The sequence below is a fragment of the Dama dama genome, chromosome 8, assembly GCF_033118175.1.
Source record: "Dama dama isolate Ldn47 chromosome 8, ASM3311817v1, whole genome shotgun sequence".
Classification (NCBI taxonomy): domain Eukaryota; kingdom Metazoa; phylum Chordata; class Mammalia; order Artiodactyla; family Cervidae; genus Dama; species Dama dama.
In genome coordinates, this window is record NC_083688.1 from 7,224,804 (window position 1) to 7,252,795 (window position 27,992).

Sequence of the window (27,992 nt, forward strand, 5' to 3'; positions counted from 1 at the left end):
GGGGCCTCTGTGAAGGAACAGGGCTCTGGCCCCATTAGCTAAGGCCCACTTCCAGAGTCTGGCTTGGCCAGGGAGAGTGGTGAGTCAGGCTGTGATTTCCCCAGGAGGTGGGTATTCTGGAAGGAGTTGGCTCAGATTTGGGATGACCTTGGGTGATGCTCCCCAGGTGGTGCTTCAACTGCTCTTCAGCTCCCAAAGGGTCTCATGGAGGGAGAAAGGAGGGGAAGGGTGGGGGAAAGCGGAGGCCAGGAGAGTTTACAGGAAATGGCCCAGATGGGGTTTGACTTGGAGGGGCCGATGGGCCAACTCCTCCAGCCCCAGACTATCCAGGCTCTGCAGCAGGCAGAGATGCCCCAGACTCGGGCTGCTGATATGACACATGTGGTTTGTTAAGGCTTAATTTAGAAAAATTAGTTGCCAAGACTTGAAACATGGGAGAGTTCACATTACCATCTGAAATTCTGACTTCTGAAAAAAATGCAAAGATGTGGCCATACTGGGCCCGTGATCCCAGGTGGCAGAGCCTGCCTGGGCTGCCCATTCAGATAGGGCGTGTGCCCCCTTGAAAACCACATGGCTTTTCTGTTCCACACCTTCTCTTCCCAAGCTCCTAGCTCTTGTCGGTCCACCCCAGGGGCTGCCAGCCATGTCTCTAGGTTGGCGGGAGAAGCGAGAGAGAGCCGGGGGTCCCTGGGTCCATGCCCTCCCCAGGGCCCCTGCTCACCAGGGAGCTGGGAGGTGGAGGTGGCTTGGTGATGTATCTGTAGCTTAGGTAGCAGAGCCCTGCGACCAGGAAGCCCATGGAGAACAGGAAGGCGCTGGAGAAGGAGTAGGTCCACGTCCGATCTGGGTCAACAAGAGGCAAAGCAGGGAGGCTGAGGCTGTCAGTGTGGGTGCTGGCAACTCGGGCCTCGTCCCCCAACCCCACCTCTCGGGTCAGGCTTGGGAAGGCCTCTTCTACCCCCAAGACTTACGGGGCCGGGGCGAGGGCACAGATGGAGGGCCACACACCATACGTCTAAATATTAAGAATTTATAAATTGCGTTTTTACATTGTTAAGTTAAATATGTTCTGTGCCCCCTTCTTAACAAATATACTTTTCATAACAACCTGGAAGGCTTGAAGCTTGCTTCTTGGACACCTCGGGGTGCAGAGTAGAAAGACAGAAGTGCAGGGGGGAGTTCCTGCAAGCCCAGCCTGGCTCCAACCCACACTGTCAGGGGCATCATGCACAAGGATATGGGCTCATGGTCAAGTTCATCCATGGCCCCTACAATACCCATCCTTTGGCCACCCTTTGGAGTGAGGGCTTGCCCTCTGGAAGAAAGACCCAAGGAGGAGACCTGCTGAGACTGGACACAGGCTCCTGCCATTGATACAGGGGATTTGGGGCTCACAGATTCCATGGGGATCTGCCCACTTGGACCTAAGGACCCTTCATCTTGTGGGGAGGGCCATGACCAGGGCAGGGCTGGAGCAGGACCTTACAAGAGCCCCTCTTGTCTGGGTCTAAGGGAAGTCCTGCCTTCCTGGCGGGTGCTTGGGAAAGAGGCAAAGGGAGGGGAGATGGACAATGAGAGGGGCCCGACTTGCCCACGTCTCAGTCAAGGTCTGAGCTGTGTATTGGGAAGACCTCACTCAGGAGGGAGCCTGGGAAGCATCACCCTTTCTAAAGTAGAAGGAGAGGACAGGTAAGGGCTCTAGTGCTGAGCCTCCTCCCTATAGTCCTGTATCTTTGGAATGGGTGCCTGCAGCCAGTTCTTGGCATGACACACTTCCTGTCACCAACCCAGGTGGGACTGGAAAGTAGCTTGGTATCTCTTCTTAGAGGTAGCTGGGGTTTTTGTTAAAACTGGTGATTTGGGACTTCCCTGGTGGTCTAGTGGTTGAGAAGCCATCTCAAACATGGGGAATGCTGGTTTGATCCCTGGTTGGAAAACTCAGCTCCCACATGCTGCTGGGCAACTAGACCACTGTGCCGCAATTAAAGAAAGCCTGTGCACTGCAACAAGGACACAATACAGCCAAAACAAACCAACAGAAAGCTGATGATTTGGATTACCCAGTGGTCTTGACTTTCCAAGTCACCCTCCTTTGGTTCCTGGCCCCTGTGTGGCTTCAGCTTGGGTGATCATCAGTTGCCAGTGACCTTGGCAATGACTGTGAACCCTGGGGATTGCTGGAGCCTTTACTTCCAGGCTTCTCCTCTCTCCTTCCCAAGTCCTTGTGGCTTGGGCCTCTCTGGGTAGCTTCCCACTTGAGTGATACCCTGTCTCCTGTCCCGTGATACTCCCATCACTCTACTGGGGAGAGGACAGGAACCACATGTTTCTACATGACATGCCTAACGTGACTGGAAAACTGCTGCTTCCTGTCCCAGGACAGGGACTTGGAACATTTCTGCCATCTCACTCACGGGGAAGTAGGAAGACATGACAGAAACAGCACTGGAAAGTGGGGTATTAGAGGTCTGGTCCAGTCACTGATGTGTTCTTCTGCATGACCCTCTCTGGTCTAAGATTTATTATTAATAATAACAGTAGCCAGCGATGACTGAACTCTTAATACATGTCAAGCACTGTGTAGAGGGCTCTACCAATGTTATCCTACCAAACAGATGGCTATGTATGCTCCCTCCTTACAAATAATGAAGCTGAGTCTCAGAGAGGTTAAGTGACTTGTGTGACTAGGTCAACCAGCTACTCAGCGGCGGAGCCAGGGTTGACATGTGTAACTCTAAAGCTCATCCTCAGAGCCAAGACACAACGATACCTTTGTTTTCTTGTCTGTTAAATTAGGATATGGGGTAAGCCAAGCCCTAGACCCCTTTCCAGCATCAGGATGCTGGCATGATGGCCCAAGACATTCAGAGATGTAGATAAAGGAGGGGTCCTGGGCTCTGGGGTAAGACAGACTCCTGGATACAGGGTCAAGGGCAGGACGGTTCATCCTGAAATAGAAGTAAGAGGAATAAGTGTGCAGTAGAGGGGACTGGCTCTAAACGAAATTGCAGAGTGGTGATTAGAGCCCGGTCTTCAAAATCAGATGAACCTAATTAGGTTCACCGATCAGCTGTGTGATCATGGGCAAGTTGCTTAAGCTCTCAGAGCCAGAGTTCCTCCTCTGTAAGATGGGGATGAGGTTACCCAACTTGCCGGATTGTAGTAAGGATTCAATGGGATAATATATGTAAAACATTTTCCACAGTGTTTGGCACTAGAGTACGTACTTAATAAATGGTAGGACTTCTTATTAATATTCTTCATTATAAAGGATAAGGCACCTTCTATATGTCACCAAGAAATGGTCACTAAAAAGTATGATTCATATAAAAGCAGCTACAGTCTTAGAAAAAAATGATATCATGAGTTAGATCATGTAGGATATGGGTAGATCAGAAGGATATGGGTGGAGTGGTCTGCAAGTTGTCAATAAGCAAGGGGACGGGGCGAGCTGGGAATGGAGGAGATTTATCCAGTAAGGTCCGAGGAGAGGGTCACAAATCATATATACACTCCTAGCTCACTGCCTGTGACGTTGGTTTCTTTTTTCTAGTTCTTCCACTGCCAAGGTCTATTCCGGTCTTCGTTTGGCCCTTTCCCCAGGAAGGGCATGCCCCGTTCAAGTGGCCGGTGCTGGCTGGTCCACCACGCATATTTTCCCATGAACACTAAAGTACTGGGACTTGGGTAGAGAAGTCAGTCTCTTACGGGCTCTTGGAGAAACCGTTGAGCTGAATTTCTGAATAAAGCTGAGGACCAGAACCTAACTGATGATGATTCTACCAAGCTGCAGTTATACCCTTGGGTCCAGCCTCTAAATTGCCTGACCTCTGTTCATCAGAACAGAAATCACCTACTGACATCATTAATCTAAAATGAAGACTAGGGTGGAAACTGTTTTCCAAATCCATCCAATCCAATGCTATCACTTTCATCCTCTAAAATTACAGCATTACATTTCTATCTCTATGAAAATAAACACAAGTAAAAATATCATGATGCTTACAATAAGAGTTGAGTTTCAATGTGCTAGAGGAAAGGAACATGGGACACCACCTCCTTGAGCCAGTGACTCAAAATGATTTCTATAGAAGCATAGTGATGACAGTGTCTTCCCTGGAATTAGGCCTTGTTCTGTCTGTCACCATCGATGCAATTTTGGGCAAGTTACTTAACCACTCTGTACCTCAGTTTTCTCAGTGGAACCAAGGTGCTTCATAGATAGCTCATGAGAATTGTGTTTTGTCGTGTCTGGTCCCTGGCTGGTACTGCAGAAATGCTATTATAATCACTTATTTTTATTTGACCTGGGAAGGTATTGAGGGATCTTTTTATCTTTTCTGCTCTCCCATCAGCAGATTATTTCCCAGGATGTCTCACTTGAGTTAATATCAAGTTGAATTTGCTTTGCCAGGATACACATGCAGTTTGCCAGAGAGAGGAAATTCAGACATAGGCTGGAGGGTGGAGATTAAACATTTGCTATGATAACCCACCAGCTAACTCATTTATGGATAAACAAAGATTGACTTTAATAATACACTGGTAATCCTTCTGTGTGTGTGTGTGTGTGTGTGTGTGTGTGTATTTGTGTTTAGAGCACTTTCAAGCCTCACCTGGGTAATTAGGAGGAAAGCACAGAGTCAAGGTTTGAATTCAGCAGTCCTACCTCCCTCTGGCTTCAGCTGAACTTACCTGGCAGCGTTTTCACTTGGCATACATAAGGGGCGCTCTCCCTGAATAAGTTTGGAATACAAATCATGATGGTCCCAAGGAACTCCGTGTCAGGGGTCAGGCCGACAAACTCAAATTCTCTCTTATTCCCTTCAAGGTCCTGAATTTGACAGAGAACACAGAGCAACACCTCTTATACACCAACCTCCATAAGGAGCCTGCTTACAACTCTGCCAGGGTCACTGCACTTAGAAAATGGTGAGACCAGCTGCCCAAACCATACACTGGCAGGTCAGTCTGCAGTGCTCCATTCCCAGTCCCCTAACTTCTAGTTTCTCCCTAAAGTTGCAAGCTCTCCTTAAAGTTGCAAGCTCAGTGTACTTTCACTTGGAACAGTGCCTGGGATTTAGTATGCACTCTATAAATACTAGTTGCTGTTATATACCACCATCAGGGTGGCACCACCACAATCACTGTCACCAACACCATCACCATCATGACCACCGTGACCATCACCATCATCACCACAATCACTGTCACCATCACCATCATGACCACCATGACCACCACCATCATCACCACAATCACTGTCACCAACACCATCACCATCATGACCACCATGACCACCACCATCACCACCACAATCACTGTCACCAATACCATCACCGTCATGACCACCATGACCACCACCATCATCACCACAATCACTGTCACCAACACCATCACCATCATGACCACCATGACCACCACCATCACTGTCACCAATACCATCACCATCATGACCACCATGACCACCACCATCACTGTCACCAACATCACCATCATGACCACCATGACCACCACCATCATCACCACAATCACTGTCACCAACATCACCATCATGACCACCATGACCACCACCATGACCACCACAATCACTGTCACCAACACCATCACCATCATGACCACCATCACCACCACCATCACCACCACAATCACTGTCACCAACACCGTCACCATCATGACCACCATCACCACCACCACCATCACCACAATCACTGTCACCAACACCATCACCGTCATGGCCACCACCACTGCCACCATCACCACCACCATCACTGTCACCAACATCACCATCATGACCACCATGACCACCACCATCATCACCACAATCACTGTCACCACCACCATCACCATTATGGCCACCACCACCACAATCACTGTCACCAACACCATCATCATCGTGACCACCACCACCACCACAATCACTGTCACCAACACCATCACCATCATGACCACCATCACCACCACAATCACTGTCACCAATACCATCACCATCATGACCATCATGACCACCACCATAATCACCACAATCACTGTCACCACCACCATCACCATCATGGCCACCACCACCACAATCACTGTCACCAACACCATCACCATCGTGACCACCATCACCACCACAATCACTATCACCAATACCATCACCATCATGACCATCATGACCACCACCATCAACACCACAATCAGTGTCACCAACAACAACACCATCATGACCACCACCACCACCATCACCACCACAATCACCACCACCTCTCCATTCTTCCTTCTTCTATTCTCCTTTTCCTCCTTTTTAAAATAAAATAACAAAAACCCTTTGAATATCCATCAATCTCTTACCTCCTCTTTGCTTCTGTCTTGACTGGACCTCAATGTATTTGCCCTGGACTCTTGCAGTGGCCTCCTTACTAGTCCCCAGTCTCTGGTTTCGTCCCTGTCCACCTTTAGATTTAACCTTGTGTCACAGCGATCTCTCTAAACAATTAATATAATTGCAAAGCTCCTTTATTCAAAATCCTTTGATGGTCTAGGTCATATTACAGAGTGAAAAACCCTGGTCCCTGCCCACCTTGTTCACTTATCTCTCCTTACAGCTCACCTAATTAGTACTTTAGCCTCTGGTGATGTTGAATGCCTGCCACTCCTGCAGACACTTTGCTTCGGAAGCAAGCCCTTGTATTTTGTGCCTGCCCATCCTTCTGCTGGAGCTGCTTTTCAGTTCTTACCCACTTGTATGTCTCAAAACTCTCTGACCTTGAACTCCTTCCTTGGCTGCCTCATTCCATCATTCTGGCTCTCTTCCTCCCTCTCTAATTGTTCTTTTACTGGTTTCAGCCCCTCAGTGTTGTTTTTCTGAAAGTTTCACTCTTCATCTATTTTTTTCCCTCTTCTTCCATGTATTTTCTTGTTGATTTTTTTCTCAATCTGTGGCTCCTGTGATCACCAATGTGTGGATAACACCCAAAGTGATCTCAGTAAGATCTATGGAATTCCTGGGGCACATGGGCAGCTCCTTCCTGAACATCAGTCTGCGGGCTTCTCTAACCTCACATGTCTAAACATCCCGATCTCCTCTCTCTCGGTTCTGTCCCATCCCCAACCCCAAACTGACAACTGTATTTGATTCCCTAGTTCAGTTCAGTTCACTTGCTCAAATCATGACCGACTCTTTGAGACTCCACGGACTGCAGCACGCCAGGCCTCCCTGTCTGTCACCAACTCCTGGAGCTTACTCAAACTCACATCCATTGAGTTGGTGATGCCATCCAACCATCTCATCCTCTGTTGTCCCTTTCTCCTGTCTTCAATCTGTTAATAATGTCTTATTCTAATATCCAAAGCACAAACCTTAAAGCCTTTTTTTTTTGACAAATGCTCTCTCATATCCTTTGTATATAATTGCCCTGAAATAATACATAAACTTTTCTTTAAAGGTCTAGGACCTATGTTCTTGGCAGTTTAAAGGCTAAGAATTTTCTTCTTTGGTTCTTTGCCTTTCAGTTATGCCTTCCCTTTTCCAGACACATGGAGGCCAAGGTTTAGGGTTATTTATTGCTTTTCTTTTGAAGGGGGTGAAGAAGTGCATGTGTGGATTTAACAACTTATTATTTTTTGGAACTCTTATGATTGAAATGATCATGTAATACAATTCCAGTAGCGTTTTCAAGGTCCCAAGAGTCCTTCTTTCCCCAGTATTTTACTGCCTCCATCCTGGTTCAGGCCCTTTCCATTTCCAGCACGTACCATTGCAATAGCCCCCTGACTTCCCACCCTGATCATGCTTTCATTTCTATGTTTGATCTCTCTTCTTTCTCAGTAATTTACAGCTTCTATTGGACCAATCTCCCCTAAAATAACAACTATAAATTCTGGTTAAAATAAAAATTACATTTAGGTATTGGAAAGTACATAAAGTAGGCAGATACTGGAGAAAGAAGGAAGGGAATGGCACTGAATAAATTTTTCTCCCTCTTTAGTATCTTTTGGCCTGAGGACAGGCCCCCATTTATACCACATGGGGTGGGTAACAGATAGACAAAAACCTTGTAATCTTACTGGTTTGAACAAACAGAAGACAGAATTCAGGGCAATCATTAAAGTTAGAAAGTGAGGAGAGAAACCACAGATAGGAGAAGTTCCTAGAGAGGGAAGCCTAAACTCTATGTATAAACTTTGTCCAAATTCTTGGCTGATACCTAAGGTATGCACTAATGGAGAAGACGCCAAGCAGTCCAGGTAAGATTTCAACTGAACATTAAATAACTGAGATTTTGGAGCTTGAGGTTCAGCCAAATTAAGTGCCTAGAAAGACAAACAAAAATCAATATTCTTTGGAGGAACATAAGAACCCAGTCCTTTCAACATATCATTCACAATGTCTGGAATGCTTTCCAAAATTTTTAGGCATATAGAAAAGAAAAAAATGTAATCCATACTCAGGAGAAAAGACAGTTAATTATGACTTACCCCAAGGTAACCAAAATTTTTGAATTAGCAGACAATGATTTTAAAGTCAGTTAAGTTGCTCAGTCGTGTCCGCTCTTTGCAACCCCCATGGACTGCAGCACGCCAGGCCTCCCTGTCCATCACCAACTCCAGGAGCTGGCTCAAATTCATGTCCATCGAGTCGGTGGTGCCTCCAACCATCTCAAACCCTGTCGTCCCCTTCTCCTGCCTTCAATCTTTCCCAGAATCAGGGTCTTTCCTAATGAATTAGTTCTTCACATCAGGTGGCCAAAGTATTGGAGTTTCAGTTTTCAGCATCAGTCCTTCTAATGAATATTCAGGACTGATTTCCTTTAGGATTGACTGGTTTGGTCTTGCAGTCCAAGGGACTCTCAAGAGCCTTCTCCAATACCACAGTTCAAAAACATCAATTTGTTGCCTCTCAGTCTTCTTTATAGTCCAACTCTCACATCCATACATGACTACTGGAAAAACCATAGCTTTAACTAGATGGACCTTTGTCAGCAAAGTAATGTCTTTGCTTTTTAATATGCTGTCTAGGTTGGTCATAGCTTTTCTTTCAAGGAGAAGGGTCTTTTAATTTCATGGCTGCAGTCACCATCTGCAGTGATTTTGGAGCCCAAGAAAATAAAGTCTGTCACTGTTTCCATTGTTTCCCCATCTATTTGCCTTGAAGTGATGGGCCTGGATGCCATGATCTTATTTTTTTGAATGTTGAGTTTTAAGTCAGCCTTTTCACTCTTCGCTTTCACTTTCATCAAGAGGCTCTTTAGTTCTTCTCCACTTTCTGCCATAAAGATGTTGTCATCTGCATATTTGAGGTTATTGATATTTCTCCCGACAATCTTGATTCCAGCTTGCGTTTCATCCAGCCCAGTGTTTCTCATGATGTACTCTGTAACAAGTTAAATAAGCCGGGTGACAATATACATCTGTGATGTACTCCTTTCCCAATTTGGAACCAGTCTGTTGTTCCATGTCTGGTTCTAACTATTGCTCTTTGACCTGCATGCAGATTTCTCAGGAGGCAGGTAAGGTGGTCTGGTATTTCCATCTCCTTAAAAAATTTCCAGTTTGTTTTGATTCACACAGTCAAAGGCTTTGGTGTAGTCAATAAAGCAGAAGTAGAATGTTTTTCTGGAATTCTCTTGCTTTTTCTATGATCCAGAATTGGCAATTTGACAATTTGCTTGGCAATTTGATCGCTAGTTCCTCTACTTTTTCTAAATCCAGTCTGAACATCTGGAAGTTATTGGTTCATGTACTGTTGAAGCCTAGCTTGGAGAATTTTGAGCGTTATTTTGCTAGCATGTGAAATGAGTGCAATTGTGTGGTAGTTTGAGCATTATTTGGCATTGCCTTTCTTTGGAATTGGAATGAAAACTGCCCTCTTCCAGTCCTGTGGCCACTGCTGAGTTTTCCAAATTTGCTGGCATATTGAGTGCAGCACACTAATAGTATCCTCTTTCAGGATTTGAAATAGTTCAGCTGGAATTCCATCACCTCCACTAGCTTTGTTCGTAGAGATGCTTCCTAAGGCCCACTTGACTTCGCATTCCAGGATGTCTGGCTCTAGGTGAGTGATCACACCATGCTGTTTATCTGGGTGATTAAGATCTTTTTTGTGTAGTTCTTCTGTGTATTCTTGCCACCTCTTCTTAGTATCATCTGCTTCTGCTTAGGTCCATACATTTTCTGTCCTTTATTGTGCCCTTCTTTGGATGAAATGTTCCCTTGGTATCTGTTATTTTTTTTTAAGAGATCTCTAGTTTTCCCCATTTTATTGTTTTCCTCTCTTTCTTTGCACTGATTACTTAGGAAGGTTTTCTTATTTCTCTTACTATTCTTTGGAACTCTGCACTTAAATAGATATATCTTTCCTTTGGGAGAAGGCAATGGCACCCCACTTCAATACTCTTGCCTGGAAAATCCCGTGGATGGAGGAGCCTGGTAGGCTGCCGTCTATGGGGTCACAAAGAGTCAGACATGACTGAAACGATTTAGCAGCAGCAGCAGCAGCAGCATCTTTCCTTTTCTCCTTTGCCTTTCACTTTTCTTCTTTTCTCAGCTATTTATAAGGCCTCCTTGGACAACCAGCTAATATAAGTATGCTCAAGGAAGTTAAGGAAAATGTGCTCATAATGAATGAATGGTTTTTCAGTAACATATAGAAACTATAAAAATTAGAGACTTCAGAACTGAAAAAAAAATCTAAAAATGCCCACTGAATAGTCTTAACAACAGATTGGAGATGACAGAAGAATCAAAGAACTTGAAAACAGATCAATAGAACACACAAAATTAGATAGTGGTGATGGTTGGAAAATTTCTTGAATATATGAAAACCACTGATTCCTATACTTTAAAGGGGGTGAATTTTATGGTAGGTGATTATATCTCAATTCTTAAAAAGGGAAAGACTATCAGAATGCTGTCTAAAGACATACATTTTAAACATAAAGGCACCAGCAGGAAGGTTCAAGAGGGAGGGGACACATGTATACCTGTGGCTGATTCATGTTGATGTATGGCAGAAATCATCACAGTATTGTAAAGCAATTATCCTCCAATTAAAAATAAAAGAAAATGTAAAAAATAAATATAAAGGCACCGATAGATTGAAAATATATGGATATAAAAAATATGCCATGCAATTATAGATATAAGGCTTTGTTGTTGTTAAGCTGCTAAATTGTTTCTGACTCTGCCCATGGGAATTCCCAGGCAAGAATACTGGAATGGATTGCCATTTCCTTCTCCAGGGGGTCTTCTTGACCCAGGGATCAAACCCACATCTTCTGCAATAGCAGGTGGATTTTTTACCACTGAGCCACCAGGGAAGCCCCAAGTACAAGGCTACTGCTACTGCTAAGTCACTTCAGTCGTGTCCAACTCTGTGCGACCCCATCCCTGGGATTCTCCAGGCAAGGACACTGGAGTGGGTTGCCATTTCCTTCTCCAATGCATAAAAGTGAAAAGTGAAAGTGAAGTCGCTCAGCCATGTCTGACTCTTCGAGACCCCATGGACTGCAGCCTACCAGGCTTCTCCCTCCATGGGATTTTCCAGGTAAGAGTACTGGAGTGGGGTGCCATTGCCTTCTGTCACTATATTAATAGTAGACAAGGTAGAGTTCAATAAAAAGAGTATTACTAGAGATAAAAGGGGACAATTCATAATGATGAAAGGGTCAGTTCACCAGGAGGCTGTAACAACCATGTCTGTAACTGTCTGATAATAAAGTTTCGAATATGCACAGAATTAAAGGGGAAAATAGACAAGTCCATAATCAAAGCTGGATATTGTAATACTCTCAGCAATTAAGAGAACAATAGAGCTTCCCCAAATCAGGAAAGACATAGAAGATATGAATGACACTCTTAGCCGCCTTTATCTAATTGGTATTTGTAGAACACTCCACAAAACACCCGCAAAACACATATTCTTTTCGAGGGCATGTGAAACATTCACCAAGATAGCCCATATGCTGGGCCATAAAACAAGTCTCCATAAAGGAGTGAACTCATACAGAATATGTTCTCTGGTCACAAACTGAATTAAACTGTAAATCAGTAACAATAAAATATTCATTCAAACCCCAAATATTTGCCCAAAATGAGTTGTGATAAAGCCTCTTCCTGCTCAGTAATCTCTATTCACTCCCCTTGACAACCGAAGCAAATAAAGACTCCTGATTCCTCCATCTGCCCTCCAGACCTCTACAGCATGGCCCCAGCCTGTCTTTTCAGGGTTATCATTGTTCCTCTGCATCAGTGGTTCTTAAACTTTAGGGTAAGTAGTGATCACTGGGTTCCTACTAAAATTCAGATCCCAGAGGTGAAACTCTAGAATTTGATGGAGCAGATTATAAGGGGGCCCAAGAACATGCATTTTAAACTAAGGCAGTAGGAGATTGTGATGCCATTGGTTTGGGACCAGGTTTATTTATTGAGAAACTGTTCTACATGTCCCTATGATTCAGCTCAAATGGGTAGTTTTGTGCTTTCCAACACTATCCTAAGTTTCCCTGCTTTTCTCTCTGATCATAGTGGGACAAGGTAGACCAGTGAAGGGGGCAGGGGAGGAATGTGAGCTTGGGACAAGTCTGGCTTGGAGTCTTGACTACATTATTATTTGCTGACCAGTCTTGAGCAAGTGACTTAACCTCTCTGAACCTCTGCTTTCTTATTCAGAAAATGGAGATAGAATCACCTACCTCATAGTGGTGTGATGAGGAATAAATGACACAACCAGCATATATTACCTGGTACACCTCAGAAACTGGTATTGGCACAAGAGTCTCCTGTTCTAGAGGTTTGTTCAGATCTCTCTGAGCTGACACCTCCTCTCTCTCATTCCAGCCCCTGTCCCGTCTCTCACACACTCTTGTTTCCCTCTGCCTCTAGCTGTATGAATTCTTGCTTTCATTCTTGCCACACCCATTAGATTATAAACCCCCTGAGTGCAGGAATAGTCATTCAGTGGAGTTATGGATTAGTAGCACACACTACAGGGGGTAAGGGGACATACTTCATATTTTATTTTCTGAATACAAAAAGAAATATGTAACGTTTGACAATTTATGTCCCTGCCTTCCACCTTTCATTGTTACTGATCTTAAGACACTGCTGTATCCAGTTCCCACAAAAAGTGGAGAGTCAGCAAAAAGAATTGCAGCTGTAGAAATTGATTCCTTGAGTACAAGATGAAGCAGGGCAAAGGCTAACAGAGTTTTACCAAGAGAACGCACTGGTCATAACAAACACCTTCTTCCAATAACACAAGAGACAACTCTACATGTGGACACATCAGATGGTCAATACCAAAAGCAGATTGATTTTTTTTTTTTTTGCAGCCAAAGATGGAGAAGCTCTCCATAGTCAACAAAAACAAGATTGGGAGCTGACTGTGGCTCAGATCATGAACTCCTTATTGCAAAATTCAGACTTAAATTGAAGAAAGTAGGAAAAACCAGTAGGCCATTCAAGTATGATCTAAACCAAATCCCTTATGATTATATAGTGAAAGTGACAAATAGATTCAAGGGATTAGATCTGATAGACAGAGGGCCTGAAGAACTATGGACGGAGGTTCGTGACATTGCACAGGAGGCGGTGACCAAAACCATCCCCAAGAAAAACAAATGCAAGAAGGTAAAAGTTTCTCTGAGGAGGACTTACAAATAGCTGAGAAAAGAAGAGCAGTGAAAGGCAAAGGAGAAAGGGAAAAATTTACTCAACAGAATGCAGAGCTCCCAAGAATAGCAAGGAGAGACTAGAAAGCCTTCTTCAGTGAACAGTGCAAAGAAACAGAGGAAGACAATACAATGGGAAAGACTAGAAATATCTTCAAGAAGTTTGAGTAAGCTCCAGGAGTTGGTGATGGACAGGGAAGCCTGCTGTGCTGCAGTCCATGGGGTCATAAAGAGTCGGACAGGACTGAGCAACTGAACTGAACTGAACTGAACTTCAAGAAATCTAGAGATACCAAGGGAACATTTCCTGCAAAGTTGGGCGTAATAAAGGACAGAAACAGCAAGGACCTAACAGAAGCAGAACAGGACCTAAGAAGAGGTGGCAAGAATACACAAAGAACTGTACAAAAAATGTCTTAATGACTTGGATAACCATGATAGTGTGGTCACTCACCAATCGCCTAGAGCCAGACATCCTGGAATGCGAAGTCAAGTGGGCCTTAGGAAGCATCTCTACGAACAAAGCTAGTGGAGGTGATGGAATTCCAGCTGAACTATTTCAGATCCTGAAAGAGGATACTATTAATGTGCTGCACTCAATATGCCAGCAAATTTGGAAAACTCAGCAGTGGCCACAGGACTGGAAGAGGGCAGTTTTCATTCCAATTCCAAAGAAAGGCAATGCCAAATAATGCTCAAACTACCACACAATTGCACTCATTTCACATGCTAGCAAAATAATGCTCAAAATTCTCCAAGCTAGGCTTCAACAGTACATGAACCAATAACTTCCAGATGTTCAGACTGGATTTAGAAAAGGCAGAGGAACCAGCAATCAAATTGCCAATATCTGTTGGATCATAAGAAAAGCAAGAGAATTCCAGAAAAACATTCTACTTCTGCTTTATTGACTACACCAAAGCCTTTGACTGTGTGGTTCACAACAAACTGTGGAAAATTCTTCAAGAGATGTGAATACCAGACCACTTTACCTGCCTCCTGAGAAATCTGTATGCAGGTCAAAGAGCAATAGTTAGAACCAGACATGGAACAATCGACTGGTTCCAAATTGGGAAAGGAGTACATCAAAGCTATATATTATTATCCTGCTTATTGTACTTATATGCAGAGTACATCATGAGAAATACTGGGCTGGATGAAACACAAGCTGGAATCAAGATTGTTGGAAGAAATATCAACAACCTCAGATATGCAGATGATACCAACCTAAAGGCAGAAAGCAAAGAGAAACTAAAGAGCCTCTTGATGAAAGTGAAAGAGGAGAGTGAAAAAGCTGGCTTAAAATTCAACACTAAAAAACAAAGATCACGATATCTGATCCCACCACTTCATGGCAAATAGATGGGGAAAAAGTGGAAATAGTGACAGATTTTATTTTCTTGGGCTCCAAAATCACTGTGGATGGTGACTGCATTCACAAAATTAAAAGATGCTTGCTCTTTGGAAGAAAAGCGATGACAAACCTAGATAGTATATTAAAAAGCAGAGACATTACTTTGCCAACAAAAGTCCATATAGTCAAAACTATGGTTTTTCCAGCAGTCATGTATGGATGTGAGAACTGACCCATAAGGAAGGTTGAGCACCAAAGAATTGATGCTTTCGAACTGTGGTGCTTGAGCAGACTCTTGCGAGTTCCTTGGACAGCAAGGAGATAGAGATCAAGCCAGTCAAACCTTAAGGAAATCAACCCTGAATTTTTGTTGGAAGGACTGATGCTGAAGCTGAAACTCCAAAACTTTGGCCACCTGATGCCGAGAGTTGACTCATTGGAAAAGACCCTGATGCTGGGAAAGATTGAAGGTAGGAGAAGGGGACGACAGAGAATGAGATGGTTGGATGGCATCACTGACTCAATGGACATGAGTTTGAGCAAACTTCAGGAGATAGTGAAGGACAGGGAATCCTGTGGGGCAGTCCACGGGGTTGCAAAGAGTTGGACATGACTTAGGGACTGGACAACAAAAGAAACTGATTCCAGTATTTTCCAAAGTGGACATGTGAGAATGTTAATAGAAGATGTTCTTCAGAATGCTAGAAGGCCTTAGGCAAAACAAAACAAAACATGTAATGCAAAATAAAGGGACTTTCTCTGATCAAATATGTGAGAACAGTTGTATTAAACAAACTGAAACTGGAGTCTTGAGTTTGCAGGACTTGTCAGAGACTTTAGCATGCTATTGTGTGCGTGAATCTACAAGAGGTAGCTGTAGATGTATTTTGAGAAATGCTGATTTATATAACACATCTCATTTCTACTTAAAACAATGCAGAGAGGAAAATGGGTTTTGGAGGCAGGGGAGGACCACGGTGGTGTGTATATTTACCCTTCATTTACCATTTGGTAGGTGTGGTTGATGCGCAGCTTTAAGCGGTAGAGCAGGCCTTGGAAGATGTTCTCCAAGGTCAGCTGGTGGCCATTCCGTGCGCGGATTGGTGTGTAGCTGGGATGGACAATCATCTTGATGGATCTCACCTCGGGGATACAGGTCACATCAGGTGGTTTGATGATAGCTAGAAAAGGGAGAGAGAGAGAAAAAGAAATGAAACAGTTGGAATCAGTCAGAAGTGTCTGAGAGGCTGCCGTGGACCTTGGGAAATGACTGCTTCCCACCCCCTCCCACCCCAACCCCAGCCATGTTTCTGAAAGCATCCACTAAATTAATAGGTGAGAAGAGACGCGACTGGTGCTTGGGTGTAAGGTTGGCAAAGGAGTGACCAAGGGTGGTCGGAAGAGCCCAGGGAGAGGGGCCCTGGCCCCCTAGGCTGATCATGCCCTTGCCCCAGCCTCCATACATCCCTACCTCGAGTCTTGTTGGACACCTTGGCAATGAGAGTTTTGGGGAGTGATGTTTCAACTATGCATCCTGAAGAATGTTTGCGGTTTGCAATATCATTGATGCAACCTCAAAGGCAAGGCCCAAGACTTCAATCTCTCTCAAGATGAATTTTCCAAATAACCAAATGACCTTTCCTGGTTTATAGACCCTTTTGTAAATTTGATGAATGCTATGGTTCTTTGCTCCCCCAAAATGTACATATACAAAAATCTTGCAAACAATTTCAGGGATTCATGTCTCCCCCCGAAGCTAACTTATAAAAAGTCCTCAAGGGTCCATTGACCTCCAAGATTAAAATGATCTGCACTAAAAGAATGTTTGCTTCAGTGTTGTTTATTAAAAAACAACAATAACAAAAAAACTGATTGCCTCCAAAAAGGGAATCAGGGAAGTCAGTTAAAGTACCTCCATAGAATGGATCATTTTTGTAGTTGTGAGATACCATGATGTGGAAAAGTATTTAATGACATCTGCCTATTTGGAATATCCGAGGAGCAGCAGCTGCGTGGGCCCGGGAGGGCCAAGAGGAGCTACTCCACGTTCAAGGTCAGGAGGGGCAGCCCTGAGGAGATACCCCTCATCCAGGGTAAAGAGCAGTAGCTGTGCTTTGCTGGAGCAGCCGTGAAGAGATACCCCACGTCCAAGGTAAGAGAAACCCAAGTAAGATGGTAAGTGTTTCGAGAGGGCATCAGAGGGCAGACACACTGAAGCCATAATCACAGAAAACTGGCCAATCTGATCACAGGACCACAGCCGTGTCTAACTCAGTGAGACTGAGCCATGCCGTGGGGGGCCACCCAGGACGGACGGGTCATGGTGGAGACGTCTGACAGAATGTGGTCCACTGGAGAAGAGAACGGCAAACCACTTCAGTATTGTTGCCTTGAGAACCCCATGAACAGTATGAAAAGGCAAAATGATAGGATACTGAAAGAAGAACTCCCCAGGTCGGTAGGTGCCCAATATGCTACTGGAGATCAGTGGAGAAATAACTCCAGAAAGAATGAAGGGATGGAGCCAAGGCAAAAACAATACCCAGCTGTGGATGTGACTGGTGACAGAAGCAAGGTCTGATGCTATAAAGAGCAATATTGCATAGGAACCTGGAATGTTAGGTCCATGAATCAAGGAAAATTGGAAGTGGTCAAACAGGAGATGGCAAGAGTGAATGTCGACATTCTAGGAATCAGCGAACTAAAATGGACTGGAATGGGTGAATTTAACTCAGATGACCATTATATCTACTACTGTGGGCAGGAATCCCTTAGAAGAAATGGAGTAGCCATCATAGTCAACAAAAGAGTTAGAAATGCAGTACTTGGATGCAATCTCAAGAACGACAGAATGATCTCTGTTTGTTTCCAAGGCAAACCATTCAATATCATGGTAATCCAAGCCTATGCCCCTACCAGTAATGCTGAAGAAGCTGAAGCTGAACAGTTCTATGAAGACCTATAAGACCTTTTAGAACTAACACCCCAAAAAGATGTCCTTTTCATTATAGGGGACTGGAATGCAAAAATAGGAAGTGAAGAAACACCTGGAGTAACAGGCAACTTTGGCCTTGGAGTACAGAATGAAGCGGGTCAAAGGCTAATAGTTTTGCCAAGAGAACACACTGGGCATAGCAAACACCCTCTTCCAACAACACAAGAGAAGATGCTACACATGGACATCACCAGATGGTCAACATCAAAATCAGATTGATTATATTCTTTGCAGCCAAAGATGGAGAAACTATATATAGTCAGCTAAAATAAGACCGGGAGCTGACTGTGGCTCAGATCATGAACTCCTTATTGCCAAATTCAGACTTAAATTCAAGAAAGTAGGGAAAACCACTAGACCATTCAGATATGACCTAAATCAAATCCCTTATGATTATACAGTGAAAGTGAGAAATAGATTTAAGGGACTAGATCTGATAGACAGAGTGCCTGAAGAACTACAGACAGAGTTCGTGACATTTTACAGGAGACAGGGATCAAGACCATCCTCATGGAAAAGAAATGCAAAAAAGCAAAATGGCTGTGTGAGGAGGCCTTACAAATAGCTGTGAAAAGAAGAGAAACAAAAAGCAAAGGAGAAAAGGAAAGATTCCCATTTGAGTGTAGAGTTACAAAGAATAGCAAGGAGAGATAAGAAAACCTTCCTCAGTGATCAGTGCAAAGAAATAGAGGAAAACAGTAGAATGGGAAAGACTAGAGATCTCTTCAAAAAAAAATTAGAGATGCCAAGGGAACATTTCATGCCAAGATGGGCTCATAAAGGACAGAAATGGTAGGGACCTAACAGAAGCAGAAGATATTAAGAAGAGGTGGAAAGAATACACAGAAGAACTGTACAAAAAAGATCTTCATGACCCAGATAATCACAATGGTGTGATCACTCACCTAGAGCCAGACATCCTGGAATGTGAAGTCAAGTGGGCCTTAGAAAGCATCACTACGAACAAAGCTAGTGGAGGTGATGGAATTCCAGCTGAACTATTTCAAATCCTGAAAGAGGATACTATTGATGTGCTGCACTCAATATGCCAGCAAATTTGGAAAACTCAGCAGTGGCCACAGGAATGGAAAAGGTCAGGTTTCATTCCAATCCCAAAGAAAGGCAATGTCAAAGAATGCTCAAACTACTGCACAATTGCACTCATCTCACATGCTAGTAAAGTAATGCTCAAAATTCTCTAAGCCAGGTTTCAGCAATACATGAACCGTGAACTTCCTGATGTTCAAGCTGGTTTTAGAAAAAGCAGAGGAACCAGAGATCAAATTGCCAACATCCGCTAGATCATTGAAAAATAAGAGAGTTCCAGAAAAACATCTATTTCTGCTTTATTGACTATGCCAAAGCCTTTGACTGTGTGGATCACAACAAACTGTGGAAAATTCTGAGAGATGGGAATACCAGACCACCTGACCTGCCTATTGAGAAGCCTGTATGCAGGTCAGGAAGCAACAGTTAGAACTGGACATGGAACAACAGACTGGTTCCAAATAGGAAAAGGAGTATGTCAAGGCTGTATATTGTCACCCTGCTTATTTAACTTATATGCAGAGTACATCGTGAGAAATGCTGAGCTGGAAGAAGCACAAGCTGGAATCAAGATTGCCAGGAGAAATATCAATAACCTCAGATATGCAGATGACAGCACCCTTATGGCAGAAAGTGAAGAGGAACTAAAAAGCCTCTTGATGAGAATGAAAACGTTGACTTAAAGCTCAACATTCAGAAAACTAAGATCATGGCATCTGGTACCATCACTTCATGGCAAATAGATGGGGAAACAGTGGAAACAGTGGCAGACTTTATTTTTTGGGGTTCCAAAATCACTGCTGATGGTGATTGCAGCCATGAAATTAAAAGACGCTTACTCCTTGGAAGAAAAGTTATGACCAACCTAGATAGCATATTAAAAAGCAGAGACATTACTTTGCCAACAAAAGTCCGTCTAGTCAAGGCTATGGTTTTTCCAGTGGTCATGTATGGATGTGAGAGTTGGACTGTGAAGAAAGTTGAGTGCCAAAGAATTGATGGTTTTGAACTGTGGTGTTGGAGAAGACTCTTGAGAGTCCCTTGGACTGCAAAGAGATCCAACCAGTCCATCCTAAAGGAGATCAGTCCTGGGTGTTCATTGGAAGGACTGGTGTTGAAGCTGAAACTCCAATACTTTGGCCACCTCATGTGAAGAGTTGACTCATTGGAAAAGACCCTGATGCTGGGAGGGATTGGGGGCAGGAGGAGAAGGGGGCGACAGAGGGTGAGATGGTTGGATGGCATCACCGACTCGATGGACTTGAGTTTGAATAAACTCCGGGATTTTGTGATGGACAGGGAGGCCTGGCATGCTGCAATTCACGGGGTCGCAAAGAGTCGGACACGACTGAGCGACTGAAATGAACTGAAGTGTTCATGATACCATGATATGAAAAACAAACCACCTGGTCACAAAAGAGTAGATACAGCTGCTAGTAACTGTGGTTATGTTTAAGTGTTCAGATTATTTGGGCTTAGCTTTATTTTTCTTTGCGTATTTCTGTATTTTCCAAATTTCCTACAATAACTATGCATTAATTGAACAACCTGAGAGACAATATAAAATAACTTGCTGAATTTTATTTTTTATTTTCTTAAAAGACCATGTGACTTTTAAGTCAGTTAGTGAACATCACCAGCTTAACTTGCGTGAGAAGTTTAATGACTCATCCATTTACCCATCCACCCATTTAACCCTTCATCAGTTATGTATGGAGCATCTCCTATGTGCCAGGCGCTACGTTAGGGACTAGGAATACAGTGGATCCCATGCCCACGCATGCCTTCATGGAGCTCACATTTCAATTCAGATGATACCCATGCAAGCAAACAATAAAGACAGGTTATGATCTGAGCTCTGAAGTCAGTGGACAGTTCATGGTGATGGAAAATAGCAGGTGATGACCTGTATCATAAAAGGGAGTTGTTGGGGCTGTGTGGTGGGGATATTCACTTAGGAGGTGATGTTGAAACTGAAACCATGTCTGAGGATTGGAAAAGAGTCAAACAAGGAGTAGGGGGATGGAGTTAGGAGGGCTTGGTTGCACTAAAGTGGTAAGGTGAATGTGGTCTGCATACGAGAGGTCTAGAGATGGAGAAAGATGGGGGATCCACATGGGGGATGCTGTCCAGTCTGGGGCGTCTTCCGTAAAAGCCACATCCTTAACTGGCTCTGAGAGGCAGAGCCCCTCTGGACGCTCCACCCACTCCAGAGGGGAAAAGGCCATCCTCGCACCCCAGATCCCGTGCAACGAAAGTCCCCCACTCACTGTGCTGCAGTGAGTTGAAGCGGTCGGTCATCTTGGTGGCAGACCGGCCTGACCCGTCAATGGCGGTGACCCGGGCGTAGTAGAGCTCAGTGAGGTTGCCTGTCTCCATGGTAAGGTTGCAGGATTTCCGGGTGATCCGCTGGCAGCCCTCCTTTTCCAACCACTCTCCTTCTCCATACCTGTGGGCCAGGGAGGGGCTGGAGCACACCCTTCATGAACAGGCTTGGCAGCCAGCCTGTGGTTTATTAATATTGATAACGATATTGAATATTTACTTAGCACGTGTGTCCCAGGCTTTTTATGCAGATGATCTGTTAGTCTTCAGATCAACCTCACAACAGTGTTGCGAGGTTCACACATTATTAATATCTTCCTTCCTTTTCAAGTCAGGAAGCTGGGGCTTCAGGAAGTAAAATTTGCCCAGGTGTTTGCGTCATGCATGCAGGGAGCCAGGATGTGAACTCAGACAGTTTGAGTTCATATTCTGGGCACTGGTAGGCCCATTTAAAGGTCAGGGACCTGGGCCTCGGAGAGGGCAAGTGACTTGCCACAGGATGAAGTGGCAGGACCAGGAATGGCACCCAGGTTTGCAGATTGCTGAGCCCATGCAACCCCCCTCTCCTGCCTGGGAAGGGAGATGAGCAGGAATGGGGCTGGGTGGGGGCTGGAGGGGGTGAGCATGACTTTTTGTTGACTGGCGTGCGTGCTCAGTCACTTCAGTTGTGTCCGACTCTGCGCAACTCTATAGACTACAGCCTACCAGGCTCCCCGTCCGTGGGATTCTCCAGGCAAGAATACTGGAGTGGGTTGCCATGCCCTCCTCCAGGGCATCTTCCTGACTCAGGGGTGGAACCAGCGTCTCTTCCGTCTACCTGCGTCAGCAGGCAGGTTCTTTACCACTAGCGCCACCTGGTTGCTGACTTAGTCTTCCCCAAATAACAAAGCAATGGTTGGGCATTTGTTTTTTGCCAGGCACACATGCTAATGACTCACTTAACCCATCCAACAACCCTAAGAGGAAGGTATTATTGCTATCTTTACTTCATGGATGGGAAATGGAGGCTTGGTGAATTTATCTACCTGCCCGGGGTTATAGGATGAGGGGCTGGAGTTTGCCTTCAGAGCCCATACTTGTAACCATCATTCTAACCTCTCCCTGCAGAAGAAACATCAAGGAACAAAGCCATGTCTTGGGGGAGGGTTGCTGAGTGACACCAGTCTGGGTCCAAGGGGGATGTGGGGACATATGGAAGAGGGGAGGGTTTTCTTTGGTTTCAGAGCAGAGTCAAAGGGGTCACGTTGCTGGGGAGCCTACGTCTTATACTGGACGCTGTAGACGGTGTCAGGGGCACTCTCCGGCCTGCCGTCCCACGTCAGGATGTTTTCGAAGTTGCTGGACTGGAACTTCACGTGCTGAAGGAGGTCCGAGGTGTCCTCAGCGATGTGAGCTGCCAGAAGTGGGAGCAGGGTGAGCAGGTGGGTGCATAGACCCTGCCCTAGCCCCCTTTCGAGTTGCCAGCTGAGGGGGTGAGCCAGCAACCACTTAGCAGGAGACTGTGCTAGCTGACCCTCCCGCTCCCTTCACTTCTTTTTTTCCTTTTTATTGAGCTATGATTCACATTCCACACAATTGACCACTTAAAATCATACAGTTCCGTGGTATCCTAAATATATTCACAAGGCAGTGTAGACCACTGCTGCAGGACGTGTTCATCGCCCCCAAACAAATCTTGTATCCCTGAGCTCTCATTCCCATCCCTCCCCGTCCTCCCAGCCCCAGGCAACCAATAATCTACTTCCTATCTCAATGACTTTGCCTATTTGGACATTTTGTACAAATGAAGTCATCCAATTGGCCTTTGGTGTCTGGCTTCTTTCACTTAGCATCATGTTTTCACGGTTCATCCATATTACATGAATTGGTACTTATTTACTTCTTACGGTTGAATCATATTGCCTTGTGTGGCTAGGTCACATTCTGTTTATCCTCCCATCAGCTGATGGACATTTGGATTGTTTCCATTTTCTGGCTATTTTGAGTAATGCTGCTGCAAATGTTAGTGCACACGTTTTTGAAGTGGACATAAGTTCAGTAGGAGTGGTATTTCTGGGTCATATGGTGATTCTATGTTGAACTTTTGAAGAGCAGCCAAACTGTTTTCCAGAGAAGTGACTGCACCATCTCACATTCCCATCAGCGATGTCTGAGTGGGTGCGGTTATTCCACAGCCTTGTCGACACTTGCTACTGTGTTCATTCATTTCTCAGCACCATCTGAAGTCAGTGTTCTCACCAAGGGAATGTTTTAGAGGTACTCAACTAATGTCTAAGAAGTAACTTTCCTAGAACCAATAATTTCAAGCAAGGGAGAAGAAGATGTTTGTGCATCCTTGCCTCTCTGTTGGTGGGTCCAGTCCCTGCCCACCCACCACACACGTGCTGAGGAGGGCAAAGGAGCCTTCTCCAGCCCCATGGATTTCATAGCGGGAGGATGCTGACCGAGGCCACATACAGCTTCGTGGGGTCGCAAACAGTCGGACACGACTGAGCGACTGGACTGAACTGAACAGGCAGTGTGACCTTGGGGAAGCTGTTTAAGTCATTAGAACTTCAATTTCTTCAGCTCTATAATGGAAATAATTGGACCATAGCAGTAGCTGACATGTCTGAAATGCACATCAAGTGCCAGGCACTGGGCTAAGTCTCCGCATCAAATCCTCCTGACCACCTGAAGAGGTAGGTTATGCCCATTTCATGGATGAGGAAAACTGAGGCTCAGAGAGGCAGTGTGCAATACTCATCACAGCAGTTAGCCTGCTTTTGGGGCAGATACAATGGGCCAAGGAGGGGGCAACAAAAGCCAGAGCCCCAAGGAGAGGACCCAGAAGGAGGCACAGACCCTGAAGCAAATCTTCACTGTAAATGAGAGCCCTTGACTTACAAATAGATCTCCTCTCAGCCCTCCCAGCTTGGTCTGAAGAAAGGAGAGCACAGGAAAATGGCGACCAGAGCGGCAGCTGGCTCTGTGCATGCTCAAAGGGCCTGGTTGGCCGGGGTGGGAAATAAACAGGTGCAGGCCCAGCTGAGTCAAGGCCTTGAGGCCTGTGTGTACATGTCTTTGATGTGATGTGTGGCCTCCTGCCACCTCCAACCCAGTCAATGACGATGACTGCCAGAAGGTCCAGAGAGTGAGGCAGTGGAGCGTTATTTACTCCTCTACTCCAAGTCTACGTACAGGATTTCTGCAAGAGAGGTCCATGGGCTTGGGAGGCATTTGTGGGGAAAGTAAAGTATCTTAGGACAGCCTGACTCGGCTGTGTATCCGTGTGCTAAATCTAAGGCCACGTCCTCCTTTGAATCTGGGTGGATCAGGCAGGCCCAGTAGCTGCAGAATTCTTTGTGTTCTCGGAGCCCCCAGACTGGAGTCTTAGGGCGCAGGGGTTTCTTCCTGCCTCTAGCCAATGTGATAGATATGATGCTGAGTCCCAAGGTGTGGCTGGGATCTTGTTTGGATCTGAGTCTTGGCAGAACTGGGGTCTGTTCTGGAGCGAGGGATTCTCAGATGGAGCTAATGGTAAAGAACCCGCCTGCCAGTGCAGGAGACAGAAGAGATGCAAGTTCGATCCCTGGGTCGGGAAGATCCCCTGGAGGAGGGTATGGCAACCCACTCCTCGAATTCTTGCCTGGAAAATCCCATGGACAGAGGAACCTGGCAGGCTACGGTCCACAGGGTCACACCGAGTTGGACATGACTTCGTGACTGAGCATGCACTCACTGAAGGGAGGGGTCCTGCATTCAGAACTGAGTCTTAAGTTGAGGCAGGGAGCCCACTTGAGGTCAGAACTCAATGGTGGCTTCGGGCAAGGTGGTGAGGTCAGGAGCAGGCAAGAGAGAGGGATTTGAGAGAAGGCCAGGGTGTGCCTGGAGGCGGGCTCGGCTATGGTCTGCAGGCGGAGGGTGGCTGGTTGGGGTCAGTATCTTGGGTGGGCCACGTGGGTTTGGAGGAGGCAGGTGGCTGAGGCTGGGATGTGCTAGGGAGGTGAAGGGCCCAGGTTGGATGGAGATGGGGACCACTTTCCAAGAGGGAAGTGAAGTTGGCTTCCTGAAGTCAGGTTGGTGGACCTCGGCAGCCCACCTCTTTTAGGAGGTGTTGAGGGCTAACAAGATCTCCCCCTTTCCTCCTGCCTACTCATTCCTCTTCCCTCTCAAATTCATCATCGGCTCCTCAGCCCACATCGTTTCTGCACTTCCTGGGTAAAAGTCTACATTGTGAAATCATAGGGACACGTGTATTGTCTAGAGATTGACAGCCTGGGAGATCTGATCAAAGGAAGTTTTTGCATTTGCTAGGAAAAACAATTCTACATCAATCAGTTGGGAAGCTAAGGACAGACGAGCAAAAGCAATTCAACTTGCTCTGGAATCAGCTGAAGAGTTTCAAAGAAGGCATCTGAGTCTCCAGAGTGAACTTAGACTCCTAACAACTTTCTAAAGGCTGGTACCCCCTGTGTCCCACATCGTGAAGGGTCAATGGCCCCCAGCCAGAATGGGTGGGGGTCTGGAGGGACAGATCTGGGGTCTCTTGCAGGGGAAGCATCAAGTCTCCTGAACTTATCGTGAGTTCAGTGTGCTGGGAATGCCCGGCTTGATGCCCAGGGGAGGGTGAACTGGAGGGCTGGGACGGCAGCTGGAAGCCCCGTGCATCCACGCAGCACACACCACGCGCGGCACTGGAGGGGCTGGAAGCTCCAGCCCTTTATGGCCTTTACCCTGCTCTTGAGCTCGAAGGGACCTTGCAGCGGCCACCGCTCCCCCTTCTTCAGCTGGGACTATGCTTTCACTTTCTCAGAAAGTTCCCTGAATTTTATTAAACATCTCAGGGAGCAGAGAGACAATCTAGGATCTCAAGCACCGGTCCTGAAGTTCTCCATAACCATACATCAAAGAATTCTACTTTATTGGCTGTGAAGACTATGCCCTTGAGCCCCATTTTCTTAAGAGCGCTGGTGTTTGAAGACCTATTAGTGAAACAGACCTGAGCACTCTGTGAGAGATGGCTCTTTCAGGTCTACCACAAAGGGGCTGCAAGAGGCTCCCTTGGGGAGCATGGAAGGCGGCAATGGCCGGACTCAAGCTTTGTCCATCTTGATGCTTCCTCACCTCCCCAAGTCAGGCCAGCGCCAGCCAGAAGCAGAGGAACAGAAGCACAATTTCCACCAGAAAGATGTGAGTTGTCCAAGGATGTTCGTCTCCCTCAAGCTAGTTCTCTATCCGCTGGGGTGGGAGCATCCACAGATTCAGAATGGTGAGAGTCTTAAGGGTCAGCTGAGTCTCTGGAAGAACCCAAGATCTCAGGGACCCTCTCCCCCGCCCCCCTGCCCCCCCAGCAACCTGAGCTGGTATCTACTTCTCCCCAGAAACTCCCAGTGCAGCCCAGCAGAGAAGAAACTGAAATTGCTCATGCTGGGGCTGGATGGGGTTCCAGGGGGAGGACAGCCCTGATCATCAACTCCTGGTAGGGGCACGTCTGACCGTAGGGTGGTGGGCACTCACCGACCAGGGATCCCGCCGCCAGGATGGTCAGTAGCGTCCTCATCGGGGCCGGGCACAGAGCCCTCTTTCGGTCTCCGCTCCAGACTGAGCCCAGAGGGAGGGCTGAGAAGCTTTGGCGCCTTGGCAGCTGGCTCCACCCAGGCACGAGGGCGGGGAAAGGAGGAAAGGTGGGACCTGGGCAGTGGGGAGCTGGGTACAAAGGTGCCTGGTCCGTGTGCTTCGGAATTCCAGGTCCTGGGCGGGATCCAAGGGAGTTTCCTTCCTAAGTGCAGAAAACAGCAACAGTGACGGACTGGCTTGTTTATCTGGTCCGGTGGCTGATTCATCCTAAGACTTCAGTGCTTTATTAGGGAACTGATAGGCAGAAAAGACAAAAATAATCCGTGATGTACAGCCTTATCTGGGAGCAAGTTGGCACTGGGTATCAAGAGCTTGCAACTTACAAATTACCTTTTGCTCCGGTGATTCCATCCACAGGGATTCACCCTGAGGAAAGCAACTGGAGCAGAGGCAGGAGCAAAAGATATGTTCTGGAAAGTTCCTTGTGGCAGAGGAAAAGCTAGACTCCTTGGTTTTGTTCTGGCAAGAAGAGATAAATGTCTTTGCTTGTGTCTTGTGCTATGTATTTATGTAGGTCCGCCATGATGGATGCTGGGCTTGGGAATAGCTTTCCACCCAGAGAGGCTGCTGGGGGTGAGAAGCCCAGGCCCTCCTACCTTGAGCCTTGGGAATTTGGAACCTGCAAAACATTAGGGGAAAAAAAAAGGATCTGAGATTTCAGTGACTTGTTCTACTGTGCTAGAGATGGGGGCAAAATTCAGGAATGGGCTTTTGATTGGGGACCATGAAGATTCAAACTGCTCACCCAAGCTGTCCCATCATGTGCAGCTGGATCTATAGGGATTACATGATATCCACTGGGACGGGTGTTTAGGCAATGATTTTCCCCTCCTCACTGGGCCTCAAGAGAAGGTTAAAGGGGCCTGGACTCTGGCTAGGGTGGACATTATCAGAGATCTCTACCTCTGGGGAGAGTTTGACCAGTTCCAGTCACACAACAGCTGGTTGAGTCCTGTGGCAGGACAGCTGGGTCCTCAGGGAGGGCAGAGAGGCCTTG

At 45.9% G+C, this 27,992-nt stretch overlaps 1 protein-coding gene across 2 annotated transcripts in view; it reads right to left on the bottom strand.

The window, feature by feature from the left end:
• Window positions 1–27,361, bottom strand: part of IL22RA1 (interleukin 22 receptor subunit alpha 1) — a 29,524-nt gene extending 2,163 nt beyond the window's left edge. Inside the window, exons 1-7 of one of the 2 annotated variants that reach the window (XM_061148204.1) lie at window positions 27,326–27,361; window positions 26,876–27,137; window positions 22,637–22,769; window positions 21,322–21,500; window positions 16,015–16,190; window positions 4,699–4,837; window positions 725–846 (exon numbers count right to left, since the gene is read on the bottom strand). In XM_061148204.1, coding sequence (XP_061004187.1) covers window positions 725–846; window positions 4,699–4,837; window positions 16,015–16,190; window positions 21,322–21,500; window positions 22,637–22,769; window positions 26,876–27,137; window positions 27,326–27,346 — 1,032 coding nt within the window. In that variant the 5' untranslated portion in view covers window positions 27,347–27,361. Of the gene's footprint in view, window positions 1–724; window positions 847–4,698; window positions 4,838–16,014; window positions 16,191–21,321; window positions 21,501–22,636; window positions 22,770–26,875; window positions 27,217–27,325 lie in introns of those variants that run through there. The other variant, XM_061148205.1, reaches the window with a different exon arrangement.
• Between the last annotated feature and the right edge of the window lie 631 nt (window positions 27,362–27,992).